Genomic DNA, 13872 nt, shown 5'->3' with positions numbered 1-13872 from the left:
TGGAAAACCTCTTATTCTACAGAAATGGGACCTAGACTCCCCCCCTGCTAAGAAAAAACTTCCAGAAATCTCAATATGGGTTCGACTTCCTGGCCTCCATCTGAAATTCTGGAATCCCCACTGTTTGAGTAGAATTGGTAGCATGATCAGAAAAACTCTTTTTATGGATAGCCACACTGCTGAGGCTTCAAGATTAAGCTTCGCAAGAGTGTGTATTCAGGTTTCAGCTGAGCAACACCTCCCAGACTCTATTAAACTCCGTACATCCTCCGGTGAAATCATTCAGGAAATTGTATACGATTGAAAGCCAAAAGCCTGTTCAAATTGTATGGACTTCAGCCACCACTCTGGTAATTGTCCAGCTCACTCACCCCCTCCAAAGATGGTATGGAGGCATGTCCAAAGGACAATCGAACCTGCCCATGAACCCATTAGGAGTCCTATTCATCTTGAGCAGCCTCTTAAAGCCCCTACAAGTCCTCCTTCTCAACTTCTCTCTAACAGTTTTGCTTCCCTTGCGGAAGAAATTAGCCCTAGCCCCAATCTTCCCATAGCCAAGGGCAAAGAAAAGCTGAAATCACCACTTGTCGATTCAAAAAGTGATTGGCAAAAAATTCAGAAAAAAGAGGGGGAAACCTGCATTATTCCTTCAACCACCATTATGTGTGCTTTCCTCCCTCTCTAAGACGTTCCCCAAAGGTTAATTGTGGAGGTCCTACTTTTGGGCTTGTTTTGGTGTTGCCCCTTCTTTTTGGAGCTCTCTATTTTGCTTGCCTTTTAGTTGCTTCGGGGCTTTTTTGTGGCCTTTGTTTATTGTTGCTCTTTGGTCTTGTTATTTTGGTCTTTGCTTTTCTAGCTTGTTCCCCCTCTTATTAGAGTTGGGGCTGCTCCTTGTATTCCCTGCTGTATTCTTATAAATGTATCTGGTGGGGGTCAGCTTACCCATAAAAAAATAATAATTCCCTTACTAGAAAACTTCGTTCAAATTAAAATATATATTTTGCAAGTATATAGGATAAGGAATGGAGAAAGAAAATAAAAAATAGCGGTACGAAATTCACAGATCTCAAGGTCGCAATCTTATTTTGTAATACTAACATTATGGAAATGGTAATCACTGCAGCTATGAACACTGAGAGGCAGGCAACCCATAGATGGTGACTATTCTCCGCGAAGAAACGAGGACATGTTAGCAATTTTAATTTTATAACAAAATATGTTAAAAAATAAACCTCATTTAGGGTTCTGTCAAGAAGAGATAAAAGATTGATTTTATCTGTTTGGGATGAGAAGATAATGCTAATGCAGCCCCCACTAAAAAATTGATAATTCACTTTGATAATGACGGTGACTGTTCGCCTAGCAGTTCTTGCTTTCTTTTGGTGTGAGGATTGCATATTTCTTTTAACAATAAACTCAGTCCCACGTTGTTTGAAGATCCAAACGAATCATTTGTTGGGCTCCAATGTAGATAGGCCATGCCCCAAAGAAATCATTTTCATCGGATGATTCTAACCCTTCGATATGTATAGGGGCCACCCATTATAAAAACCTCTATAGTAGGTTGAAGGGTTAGGATCACCCTATGTAGATTTTCACCCCCTTTTCTTTGCTAGAGAGGAGGGTGGCCCAGGGAAAAAAAGGGTGAATGTACATCACCAAGGCACGGACATAATGTCCATAAAATCATGGTAACAAAACTCAAAATAAGCCAACAAACAAAGGGTTAAGATCATCTGATCACGGTAGGTGGACCCATAATAGGTTGCTACTTGTGTTCGTGGATTAGATTAACAAACTCGATTATGTAGTAAGTGTGAGGCTCAGAGTGAGGGTGAAGTAAAACCCTAGTCTTTTTAGCACTTGTCATGCTATTTAAGTTTTTATAGACAAAATTGACATAAGGAAAATGTTATCAGCACAATCATATTTTGATATTTGCACAAACCCAACTGTCTTTTCTTCTTTAATCGGCTCCTGAGAGCCTTTTGGGTAATGTACTAGGGTTTTGTTTTGAGTTTTGACAGCTCTTTGAATACTAAAAGACAAGATAATTTAGTGAAAATATCAAAACATGGTTGTGCTGATATCATTACCATGACAGAAACCGGAAAAGTTGGTGGCCCATGGAATCGCGAAAAAAGACTCAGAATATTCGGGGTGTCGAGGTCTTCGTTCTTATCCCATTTTAGGGCCCACTCTTGCTGACGTCATAACCAGAGCGAATATTCATCTCTCAAAGATTCCTTTCTTTTCTTCTATATTCATACGCGACGCCGCGACTTCGACTTCGACTCCGCCGTCCCCCGCCCTTTCTCTTAATCTTTACTTTCCTACCTAGAATTTTTTCACCCCACTGTAGGATTATACGCCCCCTTAACGTGAATGGCGGGCAGACTTTAACGCTTTTTGACGTCAAATCACGTTAACAGTGGGGCGCATTATCCTTGGGGGCGAAAAAATCATCCGACTATTTTTATCCTCCCTTTCCTCAAAATATAATCTAAAACAGATCCCCTAAGATTCTCCTTCTCCTTTCCCTTTTCCGGACATCTCAATGCTCAAAACCCTTTTAATCCCCCAATCTCCTCCCCAAAATCTCCAATCTCCATCTCAAAACATTGCTTTTTATTAACTGATAAGATGCTTAGATTAAAGGAATATGTTGAAGCATTAGAAGAAGAGCTTAAGAAGATTGAGGTCTTCCATAGAGAACTTCCTCTGAGTTTCCAACTTATCACCCAAGGTATATCTTATCTTTCTCTCTTTAATTCTCTCTTCCAGTCTTCTATGTGTTCAAGAACTTAATTGGGTCTTTTTTTGGCAGCAATTGAGGATTGTAAACATCAGATTCGGACTGAGTTATTATTCCAAGGATCCGATTGTGAAGCAACTTCTAGTGAAAGTCCTCCTCGTCTAGAAGAGTTCATACCTCTCAAACGTAGCTTTTCTTCTTCTTCTCAAGATGAAAACCAACAAGGGATGAGTACCAGGAATAAAGATGATGATGGCAACAAACCCGATTGGCTTAGATCCGTTCAGCTATGGAATCAAGACTCTCAATCTGACCCACCTCTTCCCGAGAAACATGTAATTTTATTATTTAATCCCACTAATTGTTATTTCTTCACCTTGCCTTTCACTAATATTTCCACCCCCTTTTGTGAAAATAGGATGTGGATATATCATTTCCCTTTCATATATTTCTACTTTGATTTGCTAGTAAATTACGGAAAGCCATTTCGCTGCTTGCTTTTGCAAATGAGAACAGCCACCCCAGATGAATTAAATAAATAAGACAAGATCTCCAAAATGTCAACCTGTGTGGCTGTTCTCACATGCAATATCAAACCCCGAAACGGCTTTCCTCGAAATTGGCTAGCAAATCTTTTTTTTTTCTAAGCTATTGAAATTAGGGGAAGTTTCTCTCTTTTGTGAAACAACCAATTACCTCAAAAGCTTAATAGGTTGTTTCACAAGGTATGAGTCTTAGGTTCAAAACCCAACAACCCCAAAAGAAAACAGAGGCACTTAGAGTGTATGATGCAGTGCCAACATGGCAGCCATGTCATGCTTAAGTGGTTGCGGTGGAGTTCCAAGGTGCTTTTCTGCAGTAATGTTGGTGGCATGTTTTTTAACCTCGGCTTTTGACCTCTAAATGGTAGAATTATAGAAAGTGGTAAAGTACAAAGTTGTAGGTCTTTTTGAGATCTTTCCAACAAGTATTTGTGCTTGAAAATTGGTCAAGTTGTTAGAAAGTTATGGTAGTTTTAGTGGATTGTGTCTTTAGGTGTCCAAAACAGTCAAAGTTAGTGAGTTCCAGTGCAATTGATGTTATGTTAGTCCTTAAGCTAGCTAGTGGAGGAGCTTGAACGAATTTGCTTTGGTTTTATTTTATTTAAAGAGTTAGAAACCATCTTTAGAGGGGATTTTGGATGTTGACAAACTTATGTAATTGATGGAATATCAATTGGGTTGAGCATTGCTCCCATTTTGGTTCTTCCTCTCTTATTGTATTCTTGATTTCTAATTTTCTTCTTCTTCCCTCTTAAGCATCCGCATTAGTTAAGTATAAATGATTAAATTACTTTAGGCGGATGATAAATTTGCACTTCCCGTATGATGATTCACACCCTTTTAACATGAATTGACGTCAAAAAGCGTTAAAGTCTAATCATTTTTGACGTCAATTCACCCTAAAGGAGTGCTAATCATCCAGGGGTGCTAATTTATCATCTCGTTTACTTTAATAGCTTAAGCTTTTGGAGTAAAATTGGTTGTTTCACATCTTTCTTCTGCCTTCTTTTTTCTACAGAATCCAGCACAGAAACAGTTAGTGGTGGAACCGAAAAAGGGTGGGGGTGCATTTCACCCCTTTTGTAATCAAAACAAACGAACAGAAACAACTACCGCGGCAGGGAGCTCGAGTGCTGGTGGCGGAGATGAGAAGTGTGGGCAATCATCTAATCGGAAGGCGAGGAGATGCTGGTCGCAGGAGCTACACCAGCGCTTCTTACATGCACTTCAAGAACTGGGTGGTTCTCATGGTTTGTCTCTTATAAATTAACATGTATATTGTGTTTGGAAAATGATATTTCCACCCCTTATTAAAAATAACTTCATTTTTACAAAAACACAAAGAAATGTGAAGATCCTGCAAGAATACATGGGAACCTTCAAAAATAAGGTACCTGGATTAAGCGATTGGATGATGAAAGGGAAATTGGAAGTGAGATTAGGGATTCTTTTCTATAGCACCCTTGTCAATCCTTTCTTTTGCAACGCATATGTAATCACATGGATGATTTTTCTGATTCTCCGAGCATCCATACCCTATGCAGTGGCCTTTGCTTTATTTTCCCCCAATTTTCCTTAAAAAAGTTTTCCATCCCCTCAATTGGAAGACTTCCATTCGTAGCCCATGTTTGAGGTCCATTCACAAGCAATGAATGGCTAAGATCAATATTTTTGGGGATAGTACTTCTCATTCCTACTGTGGTCCATCACTACCAATTATACACACTAACCTAAGATAACTACTCTTTCACAAGGTTCGATATTGTCAACCACTTAATGAGTCACCCCATTCTATGTTGGTTCACAAATAGATGTGGCAAACTCATCCTCTCCTAGTGCCCCCACTGCACATGCCATATGATTTTAATCACAGTTGAAAAACATTTGTCAATTCACAATATATAATACATATTATATAATTTAGAAATCAATGCATGTGGTTGTGTGCAATGTGTATATGATCACTACCATCACAGATCTCCGATCAAGGGCTGTAAAAAAGAAAAGGAAGAGGGGGTAAATGCTGGAAATGGGTGTGAAAATATCATTTCCTACTATGACAAATTGAAAAAGCTCGTGTGGTTTTGTTTCAGCTGCAACTCCAAAGCAGGTTAAAGAATTGATGAAGGTAGATGGGCTGACCAACGACGAAGTGAAAAGCCATTTACAGGTGAGCTCTCCCTTTTCAAAACTTCTTTCTCTACCTTTGATTTTGGTTTTAAATGGATAAGATTATCACGTGATGTCACTGTTAGAAGATATTTGGATATCTTTGCATTGATTTTCTACTGCGATTGTCTCATTTCTTCCCATGCCTTTCTCTTCAACGAAACCAAACAGTAGCGTTTTTTTTTAAATTTGACAGAAAGAACAAAGTCAGTTTGGTAAATTTTGCTGTAAATATATGATAAACCGACTGTCTTAATCACCAAACACGAGCTCCATACGGGGAATTTTTATATGGTGGCCGACCGTCCACCAATAAGGGCAGAGAGAGAAAACTCTCCCTCTTAATTTTTGATCCACGTCAAACTCTCTTTTTTGACTTTTTCCTTGATAAAAAATCAAGGAGTTGATGTTTTCTCTCTCCGTCGGCCACCATATAATTTCTCCCATATGGGTATGCTGCGTTTTGCTCGTTTTCGTCAATCAATACCTTGAAAAGGAGAAGGGAAAGTGCTGTACGCATCCGTAGGGAATAGTCCTACCGACACCCTTCGTCATAAAAATAAAATAAAATAAAATTAAAAAAATAAAAAAAGGGGGGGAGAAGGGAAGTGATAAATTCGCCCCCTCTCTTCCCCGGGCCAGCACCGTATTTATGGTCCAGGTTTCAAATTTCAGTTTCGGAATGTATTTCGGTCCTCACCGAACCCGAAATTTCAGATGAAATTTATGAAATAGAATAAAATAATAATTTAAAAAATGAGGTAACGTGTGAAAAGTGGAATCAAGCTGGGTACCATGGGGCACGTGTCCCATTAAGCTGTTGTCAAATTTAATATCTATCAACAACCCCCACGTCTCTCTCTCTTTCTCACATCAACAACCCCCCCCCCCCCATCTCTCTCCCCTGTTTCGTCAAATTAGAACTCTCTCATCTCTGGTTTTATCTCTGCAACTCTCTCTCTCTCTCTCTATCTATATACCTCATACAGCAGTTTAGCAAGGATAAGCCACACTTTTTTGTGTGAAAAGTAAGCGGGAAAGAAAGTAATCCGCCTGATTTCAAGGGAAAATCCACGGAATAGCGACATTTGGGTTGAAATTCCTTGAATTTCGGACGCAATTTCGGGAAATTTCGACCGAAATTTTGTAACGTTTCGTGTATTCATGATTTCGGACCGAAATTTCGGATTTCGGTCGAAATTTAAAACCTTGTTTATGGTTCTCTTTTTACACTACGAGGGCGACACTGGGAAGAAAAGGGGGCAAATCTGTCTACTCTTTTCCCAACTTTTACTGAATTAGTGTTATCTTTTGGATAAATTCGACCCCTTTTCTTCCCCGGGCCAGCCACACGATAGCGACATAGCGTGTTGTATATAGAAAAGTACATGGGTTTTCCTCAACTCTTTTCCCAACTTTTACAAAACTTCTTAATCTTTCAGATATTTTCCTCACTAAATTATTCCTGGACTTTGTAACTGTTAGTTTATCATGCAAAAAAATCATGGTAGCCAAAGGTGCCTTCACTGAATTAGTGTTAACTTTTTTCCCCTACATTTGCATTCGTTTTTCCCCTCCGCCCATCGAAGGATTTCACACGTTGATTGCATTTTGTTTCAGAAATATCGGCTGCACACAAGGCGACCCACCCCAACAATTCCACCCAATGGGACCCCTCAACCCCATCAATTCGTTTTAGTAGGGGGCATATGGGTCCCACCGTCCGAATATCGATCATCAGTAGCATCTGCGAGCATTGCCACCCACGAGATCTATGCTCCTGTAGCCACATTGCCCTCTCTGCACCAACAGTGTCCAAACCAATCGCAGCAGACTTCCACGAGTCCCTTGCATTTGGAAGAAAGGAGCATTAGAGAAGAACATAGTCTCGGAGACGACAATGACACCAATTTGAACTCTCCCGCCACATCCACCACCACATCTCCTCCCTTATAATTCTACTCATTTCACACTGATAAATTATTTTTTGTAGCAAATCTTTGTACTGTTGCATCTCTCATTTGAGGGGAGTTATAAATATCAAGTTTGATATATGAACACATCTCTATTGTGGATGTTGTCCATAGGGATAGAAATCTTTGGATAAGCTAATCCTTCGATGAACAAAATAAGCTATGGCCACATTCAATGAGCAAAACTCTATTGACTAATTAGCTTATAATGCTCGATTAAAGAGATACTTAGCATGTGAACAGGCTATCTAATGGTTGTTCTACTGCTTTTTTATTTGTTGTACTATTTTAGAGGACAAAACACTTACTTTTCAGTTTATTATGTTTGTTTTTAATCTTTCGATCTATTGATTCGGTTCTTGCTAAGAGTGGTTGCCTTTGTGGTATGAATGCTTTAAGAAAAGAAAGATTTATTTTTTTTGAAATAAAAATCCCTAACTTGTATAATATTTAGGGGCCGTTTGGATATGCATATTCTAGAATCTAGGTTTTAGTTTGAAAACAGTGCAAAAGAGGTTCATGATCAAGCTGTTGTATGCTGTTATGACAGCATTTCTTGAATTTTAAGTAAGAAATACAGGTTTTATAAATCTCTCCCCCATCCAAGATTTTTTAAAACCTGGAAACATGGAATGATCTCCTGCTCTCTTGCTGTCAGATAGAGGGGTAAGAAATCAGAAAACGACGGCTGATCTCTTTCTTCTCTCATCCCCCATCTACAGTTTTGAGGGAATCCAAGATTGTAAAATCTGCGTATTATTTTCAAAAAAACAGCCTTGTTCTAATCTAGGCTCTGAGGAAAAAATACTGTAGCAGCGATTTCAAAAAACCCAGACACTGTAGCTTCGTAACAAAAACCCAACCTTAAACCCACATCTATGATCTCCGGCGAGTAGGCTTCTCCGGCGGCGGTCGATCTTCGGTCTTTCCTTCTCCTCCTGCCTCCCATGGGCGCGCTCCATCTACTCAGAAGAGGAATCTGAGGTCTCTTCAAGGAAAAATACGGGACTCGGCGGGGGTAGCTCTCCCATGGGCGAACTTCGGGCGGCTGATAAGCGATCCGGAGTGATTCTGAGTTCGCCGGCATCGGAGATGCCGTAGCCGCCGTAGATCCCTCCCCCCATCTGTAGCTGTCCATCATCGCCTCAAACTCTTCCCTCTCCGATCCCGCCAGAGAGGTTTCCGACGAGGAGGTTTCAGCGTTATAGACGGCTGCATCATCGGATTCCTCCTCTGTATCATCTTCCTCTCCGTCTTCAGTTCCCTCTGACTCGGTGTCTTCCTCCCTCTCGGTTTCCTCTTGGGGATCCGACTCCGAATCCGGTGGATTCACACTAGTTGGAGGGCGACACATTTTGCTGGGTGGAGGAACCGTTGGTGATCTTTATGAACTCCGGCGGGATCAGCCGTGGAGTGGGGGCGAACTCTAGATGGGCAACGGGGGCGAACCTAACCCTGCTTGGATTCCGGCGACTCCAACCTGAACCTAGTCAATTGGGTGCCCGGACGGATTGTGGGCATCCGTTTCGGTCGGGGCCGACCGATGAGGTGAACCTCCGGATTCTCCGATCTGAAGAGGCGGCTTGGATTCCCGTCCGAAACAGGAAGAACAGACGCCTAGAGAATGCCTTCCACTGCAGACAAAGTCGAGCCTTGGGCGACTGGAAATGCCACCGGTGTAATTTCCGGAATTTTAGCAGAAGGGCCAGCTGCTGGAAATGTCACAAAGCTTGGTCCAGTTGGGACTTCAATTTTCCTGGTCGACACTTACAGAGAGCGGCTCCGGCGGCGCGTCGTCCGCTTCCTCCTCAACCCCAGGAGCACCCTGCCGAGACAATTAGATCGGACTCTCTGCTTCCTGCAACTTCAGAAAGGGTAGCTTTCAACATTGAGGTAGTCCCCCTTAAATCTATCAGTAATACAGACTTGGGATTATGGGGTAAGATGAAGGAGGGTTGGGATGGTGATCTGGATGCCCTGGAGATGTGGCTTGTTCAGAATAGCCGTCAAGGGAGTGCAGCAGTGGTGTACAAAATTGCTCCTCTGGAAATACACATTGCCATCCCTGCAGGTGTTAATCGTTCGGATTTGATCAGCGACTGGAGCTCTTCATTCGATTCTCCTTTGGCAGACCTGCAACATTGGGATCTAAAATTTTCTAAGGGGGGGAAGCCGTCCTGGTGGAAAATCGAAGGCGTTCCGCCTGAAGCTTGGTGTGCAGACAATTTTCGGCGCATCGGTAAAAAATTAGGCCAGGTGGTGGAGGTGGGTGTCTCATGCTATGCTGGATTCGGGTATGGGGTGGGTAGGCTGAAAATCGTCACTGCAGGTCGCCCTGGCAATGAACTCTCTATCCCGAGCTCTATCGACGGCACCCTTCGCTGGATTCTCGCTTCCCGGGAACTTGACGAAGGAGAAAAACACTGTATATCAGCTATTGCTACAGATGGGATGCTGGTTGAGGAGGAGGTGGTCCTTCATAATTTAAATGAGGATAGGGGAGAGGTTGGTGTAGATGGAGAAGTTAATTTTCTCATTACTAACAACATGAGTGCTATCAATGAAGCTCTACCATCCATCAATGAAGTCCAGCATGCATTTAATGCATCCATCATTGAAGTCCAGCATGCATTCACTACATCCATTGTCGCCCCAGAGATCCTCTCAGAGTCGGCCTTCAATGTTGCCAACACCGGTCTGGTGGCATCCGTGCTCCCTCCCATCGCCTCTTCTCGGGAACAGCAGGAGTTGCCGGCTCTCAGTCTTTCGGGTCCCACACATGCACCCAGGTGGCACAGTGCCGATCGGCCTCTTCAGGGACTTTCCTACTCCAATTCTCCGTACTCCCAGGTTAACAGCTACGCAGATATTATATCCGTATTATCTTCTCCGTATCACAGAGACTCCTCTCGAGTGGGTGTCAGTCTCGTGCTCGCTTCGGAGCGCACGGAAATTGATGCTCAAGGGGTTGGCGACAAAGTCAGCTGGGATTCTTCGCTGGTGGATCTTGGGTCCCAGGAAGGGGAGAGGGATTTCGGGCCTCATCACGTATATTTTGGATCAACCGCCCCCTCCTCCTCGGCAGTTTTGAGCTCTCCCCAGATGAGTCTTATTTCTAATTTCCGTATCTCGGGCAACAATCGATCTCCTTATGCGACAGCAGAGGAGTCTGGGGTCCGCATGTTGAGAGGACCTAAGACAATAAATCCCACCAGCAGGTGTTTCTTTTTACCTCGAGAAGAATGTTTTTCCCTTCAGTGCCGGGTGGGGCCAAGGGTGGTGCTATTTGACAATTGTTGCTGGGGTGATATGAGTTCTTTATTCTATGGTACCCCTAGGGGGTGGCACTTTTGTTCACTGGTTTAGGTTTCACTCGGCAAATCCTCCCATCCCTCTTCTCCGAGATGGTGTAGCAAGGCAGTCCTCCAGCCCCTGCTTTGTGACCCCTCACTCTCTTCTTCCCGGGTTGACTCTGGTCCAGTTACTATCCATCAGGTGATTGAATTGATGGTGGATCATACCGTGTCTCTCAGCTCCCACTTGGGCCTAGTTTATCCGGGGCCAGTTGAAGATTACCGATCCAACATAAAGACGGCAGAATTGAGGGAGCTTGCTAGAGTGTCATCTCCTGCTCCTATATCCGAAGCAAATCTGAAACGTACGGAGAGAGAATTGATACGGCTCCACTCAGATATCAATTATGACTCTGGATCGCATAGCAGTGGTCTCAAGCGTAAGAAAAAAGGAAGAAATATTGGAGTTGGGGAGGGGAGGATCTTACCGCACTCTAGTTGTTGATGAAGATTCTATCCTGGAATATCAATGGCTTGGGCTCTCGGGAAAAACGAATTCAAATAAAAGCAATAGTTAAACACCGACGACCCGAGGTGGTTTGTCTACAGGAAACTAAGATGGAGCAAATCAGTTCCATAGATATGAGGAGCATGGGGTTCAACTCTGAATGGAATTTTGCATTCGTAGCATCCAAAGGAGCTTCAGGGGGTATCTTGGTGGCATGGTCTTGTGGGCCAGCTCCGATGTTTGGCGAGGGGTCTTTCCACTATCTGTAGCCTTCCGCAAATGTAATGATCAATCAGAATGGTTATTCACAGGCGTGTATGGTCCTTTGTCCCCTTCCGAAAAGTGTTCTTTTTGGGAAGAATTAAATCAGAGGCGTGGCCAATGTTCCGCTCCTTGGTGTATTGGGGGGGATTTCAACGAAGTTCTTGATTCACGAGATCGAATTGGGGGTCAGCGCATTACTGTGGGTATGAGACATTTTGCTGATTTTCTCGCCAACAACGAGCTAGCCGATTTACCGTTGGGTGGTGCATCTTTCACATGGGCAAGAGGTTCGAACCGGAGCCGGCTTGATAGGTTTCTTGTATCGGGCGACTGGTTGGCAGCTATCTCAGACGTTTACCAGCAGGCATTACCCCATTCTGTCTCCGATCATTGCCCTCCCTCTTCTTTTGTCCCCCCAAATGGAGTCCTGGGGCCCCCCTCCCTTCCGATTTGAATTAGCTTGGCTGGAAAATCCCCTCTTGGAGGCTCAATTAGTCCGATGGTGGGCGGACTGTGCCTTCTCGGGACCCAGTGATGTCGTCATTGGCAAAAAATTAAGGTTCATCAAAGGGAAATTAAAAGCATGGGCTAAGGAGCAGAAAGAGATTGCCCTCGGCCGGAAGCGGGTCCTTGAGGAGCGATTGTTGGAGATCCATTCATTGGCTGATCGGGGATCGGCAACGGCGGTTGATTTTGAGAATCAAGGAAGGCTCATCCAAGAACATAAAGAGTTGTTAAGGCTTGAAGAAATCTCATGGCGGCAAAAATCCCGAGTCAAGTGGTTGATGGGAGGGGATAAAAATACAGCCTTTTTCCATGCCATAGCCAGTGCTCGCCAACGAAGGAATCGAATTGAATCTTTAGAAGTGGAAGGGGCTGTTGTCTCGGACCGGGAGAGGATTATTGCGGAAACTATTGCATTCTACCGATCTTTGTACTCCGCTGACGGGCTTGTTCGCCCAATACCCCAAGACATTTGCTTCTCAAATTTGAGCCTGGAAGCTTCTGCTAGATTGGAAATCCCCTTCTCTGAGGAGGAAATCCGAATTGCTCTATTCTCTCTAGCTCAGGATAAAGCCCCTGGTCCTGATGAATTCTGCTTGGCTTTCTTTCAGACGTGTTGGGACACAGTCAAACCGGATCTTCTTCGTTTCTTTCTAGAATTTTATGAGGGTGCTATTCTCGACAAGGGGACAGGGGCGACTTTTCTAGTCCTTATTCCCAAAATTGATGGAGCATCCAAAGTATCAGATTTTCGTCCGATTAGCTTGGTGGGCAGTCTATACAAGGTGCTTGCGAAGGTGCTGGCAGACCGTATCAAAGTGGTTCTTCCATCCATTATCTCGGTAAATCAGAGTGCCTTTATAGGCAAGCGTCAAATTCTAGATTGTTCCTTAACGGCAAATGAGGCAATTGACTATTACCGGCGGACAGGGGAAGGCGGCATCTTATGTAAGCTTGATATGGAGAAAGCATATGACCGCGTGGATTGGGCCGCTTTAGATTATCTTATGGGTCGTATGGGTTTTGGGGGAAAATGGAGAGGGTGGATCCGGAATTGCTTATCATCTGCATGGTTTTCTGTTCTACTCAACGGGTCAGCAAAAGGATTCTTCAAATCCTCTAGAGGGTTGCGGCAGGGCGACCCTCTCTCTCCATTTCTTTTCTTGATAGTGGCCGAATCATTATGCAATATACTGAAAAAGGGTAGCGATATGGGGCTATATAGAGGATTCCTAATTGGGACCAGCAAGGTTGAAGTCTCGCTGCTTCAGTTTGCGGATGACACCCTCCTGTTCTGTTCCCCGGCTCTCTCCCAGCTTCTTAATCTTAAAGCCATGCTTCGGTGTTATGAGATGGTCTCAGGTCAACGATCCAATTTTGGCAAATCTCGGTTGTATGCGATTAATGTATCTGAGAGCGAGGCTTCCTCCTTCGCCGGAATTATGGGGTGCGGTCTAGACGTCTTTCCCGCTACCTATTTGGGTCTCCCTCTCGGGGTGGGCCGTCCGAGACACAATCTATGGGCTCCTATTATACAAAGGATTGAGCGTCGGTTGGCCACATGAAAGCGCCGTTTGGTTTCCAAAGGAGGTAGATTGGTGCTTATAAAAGCTGTTCTCTCTAATATGCCGATTTATTTTCTATCCCTTTTTCATTGTCCATCTTCTGTTGCTAAGCGCATAGAGCAAATTCAGAGACGATTTCTGTGGGGTGGCTTCCAAGGGGGTCTCCCTTCTTAAATGGCGTCTCGTTTGCTCACCACTTAAAAATGGAGGTTTGGGCATCAGGAGAGTCGACCTCTTTAATCAGGCCCTCATGGGCAAGTGGTTATGGAGATATGGCGAAGAACTTTCCTCTTTGTGGG

At 43.6% G+C, this 13872-nt stretch overlaps 1 protein-coding gene across 1 annotated transcript; it reads left to right on the top strand.

The window, feature by feature from the left end:
* Window positions 1-2286: 2286 nt before the first annotated feature.
* LOC143854347 (transcription factor HHO3-like) lies at window positions 2287-7774 on the top strand. Its single transcript, XM_077364242.1, has 5 exons — window positions 2287-2746; window positions 2828-3090; window positions 4316-4547; window positions 5391-5467; window positions 7087-7774. The coding sequence occupies exons 1-5, from the start codon at window positions 2644-2646 to the stop codon at window positions 7420-7422; spliced, it is 1011 nt and encodes a 336-aa protein (XP_077220357.1). The 5' UTR covers window positions 2287-2643; the 3' UTR covers window positions 7423-7774.
* The last annotated feature ends 6098 nt before the right edge of the window (window positions 7775-13872 follow it).

The sequence above is a fragment of the Tasmannia lanceolata genome, unplaced genomic scaffold (assembly GCF_043159265.1).
Source record: "Tasmannia lanceolata isolate RefF3 unplaced genomic scaffold, GAP_Taslan_0.1 ptg000020l, whole genome shotgun sequence".
Classification (NCBI taxonomy): domain Eukaryota; kingdom Viridiplantae; phylum Streptophyta; class Magnoliopsida; order Canellales; family Winteraceae; genus Tasmannia; species Tasmannia lanceolata.
This window is presented reverse-complemented; position numbering and strand designations above follow the sequence as displayed.

Coding starts and splice junctions, on each gene's coding strand:
- LOC143854347 (XM_077364242.1), top strand. CDS start 2,644: ATGCTTAGATTAAAGGAATATGTTGAAGCATTAGAAGAAGAGCTTAAG. Junction 3,091..4,315: donor CACCTCTTCCCGAGAAACAT/GTAATTTTATTA, acceptor TTTTTTCTACAG/AATCCAGCACAGAAACAGTT. Junction 4,548..5,390: donor AGAACTGGGTGGTTCTCATG/GTTTGTCTCTTA, acceptor GTTTTGTTTCAG/CTGCAACTCCAAAGCAGGTT.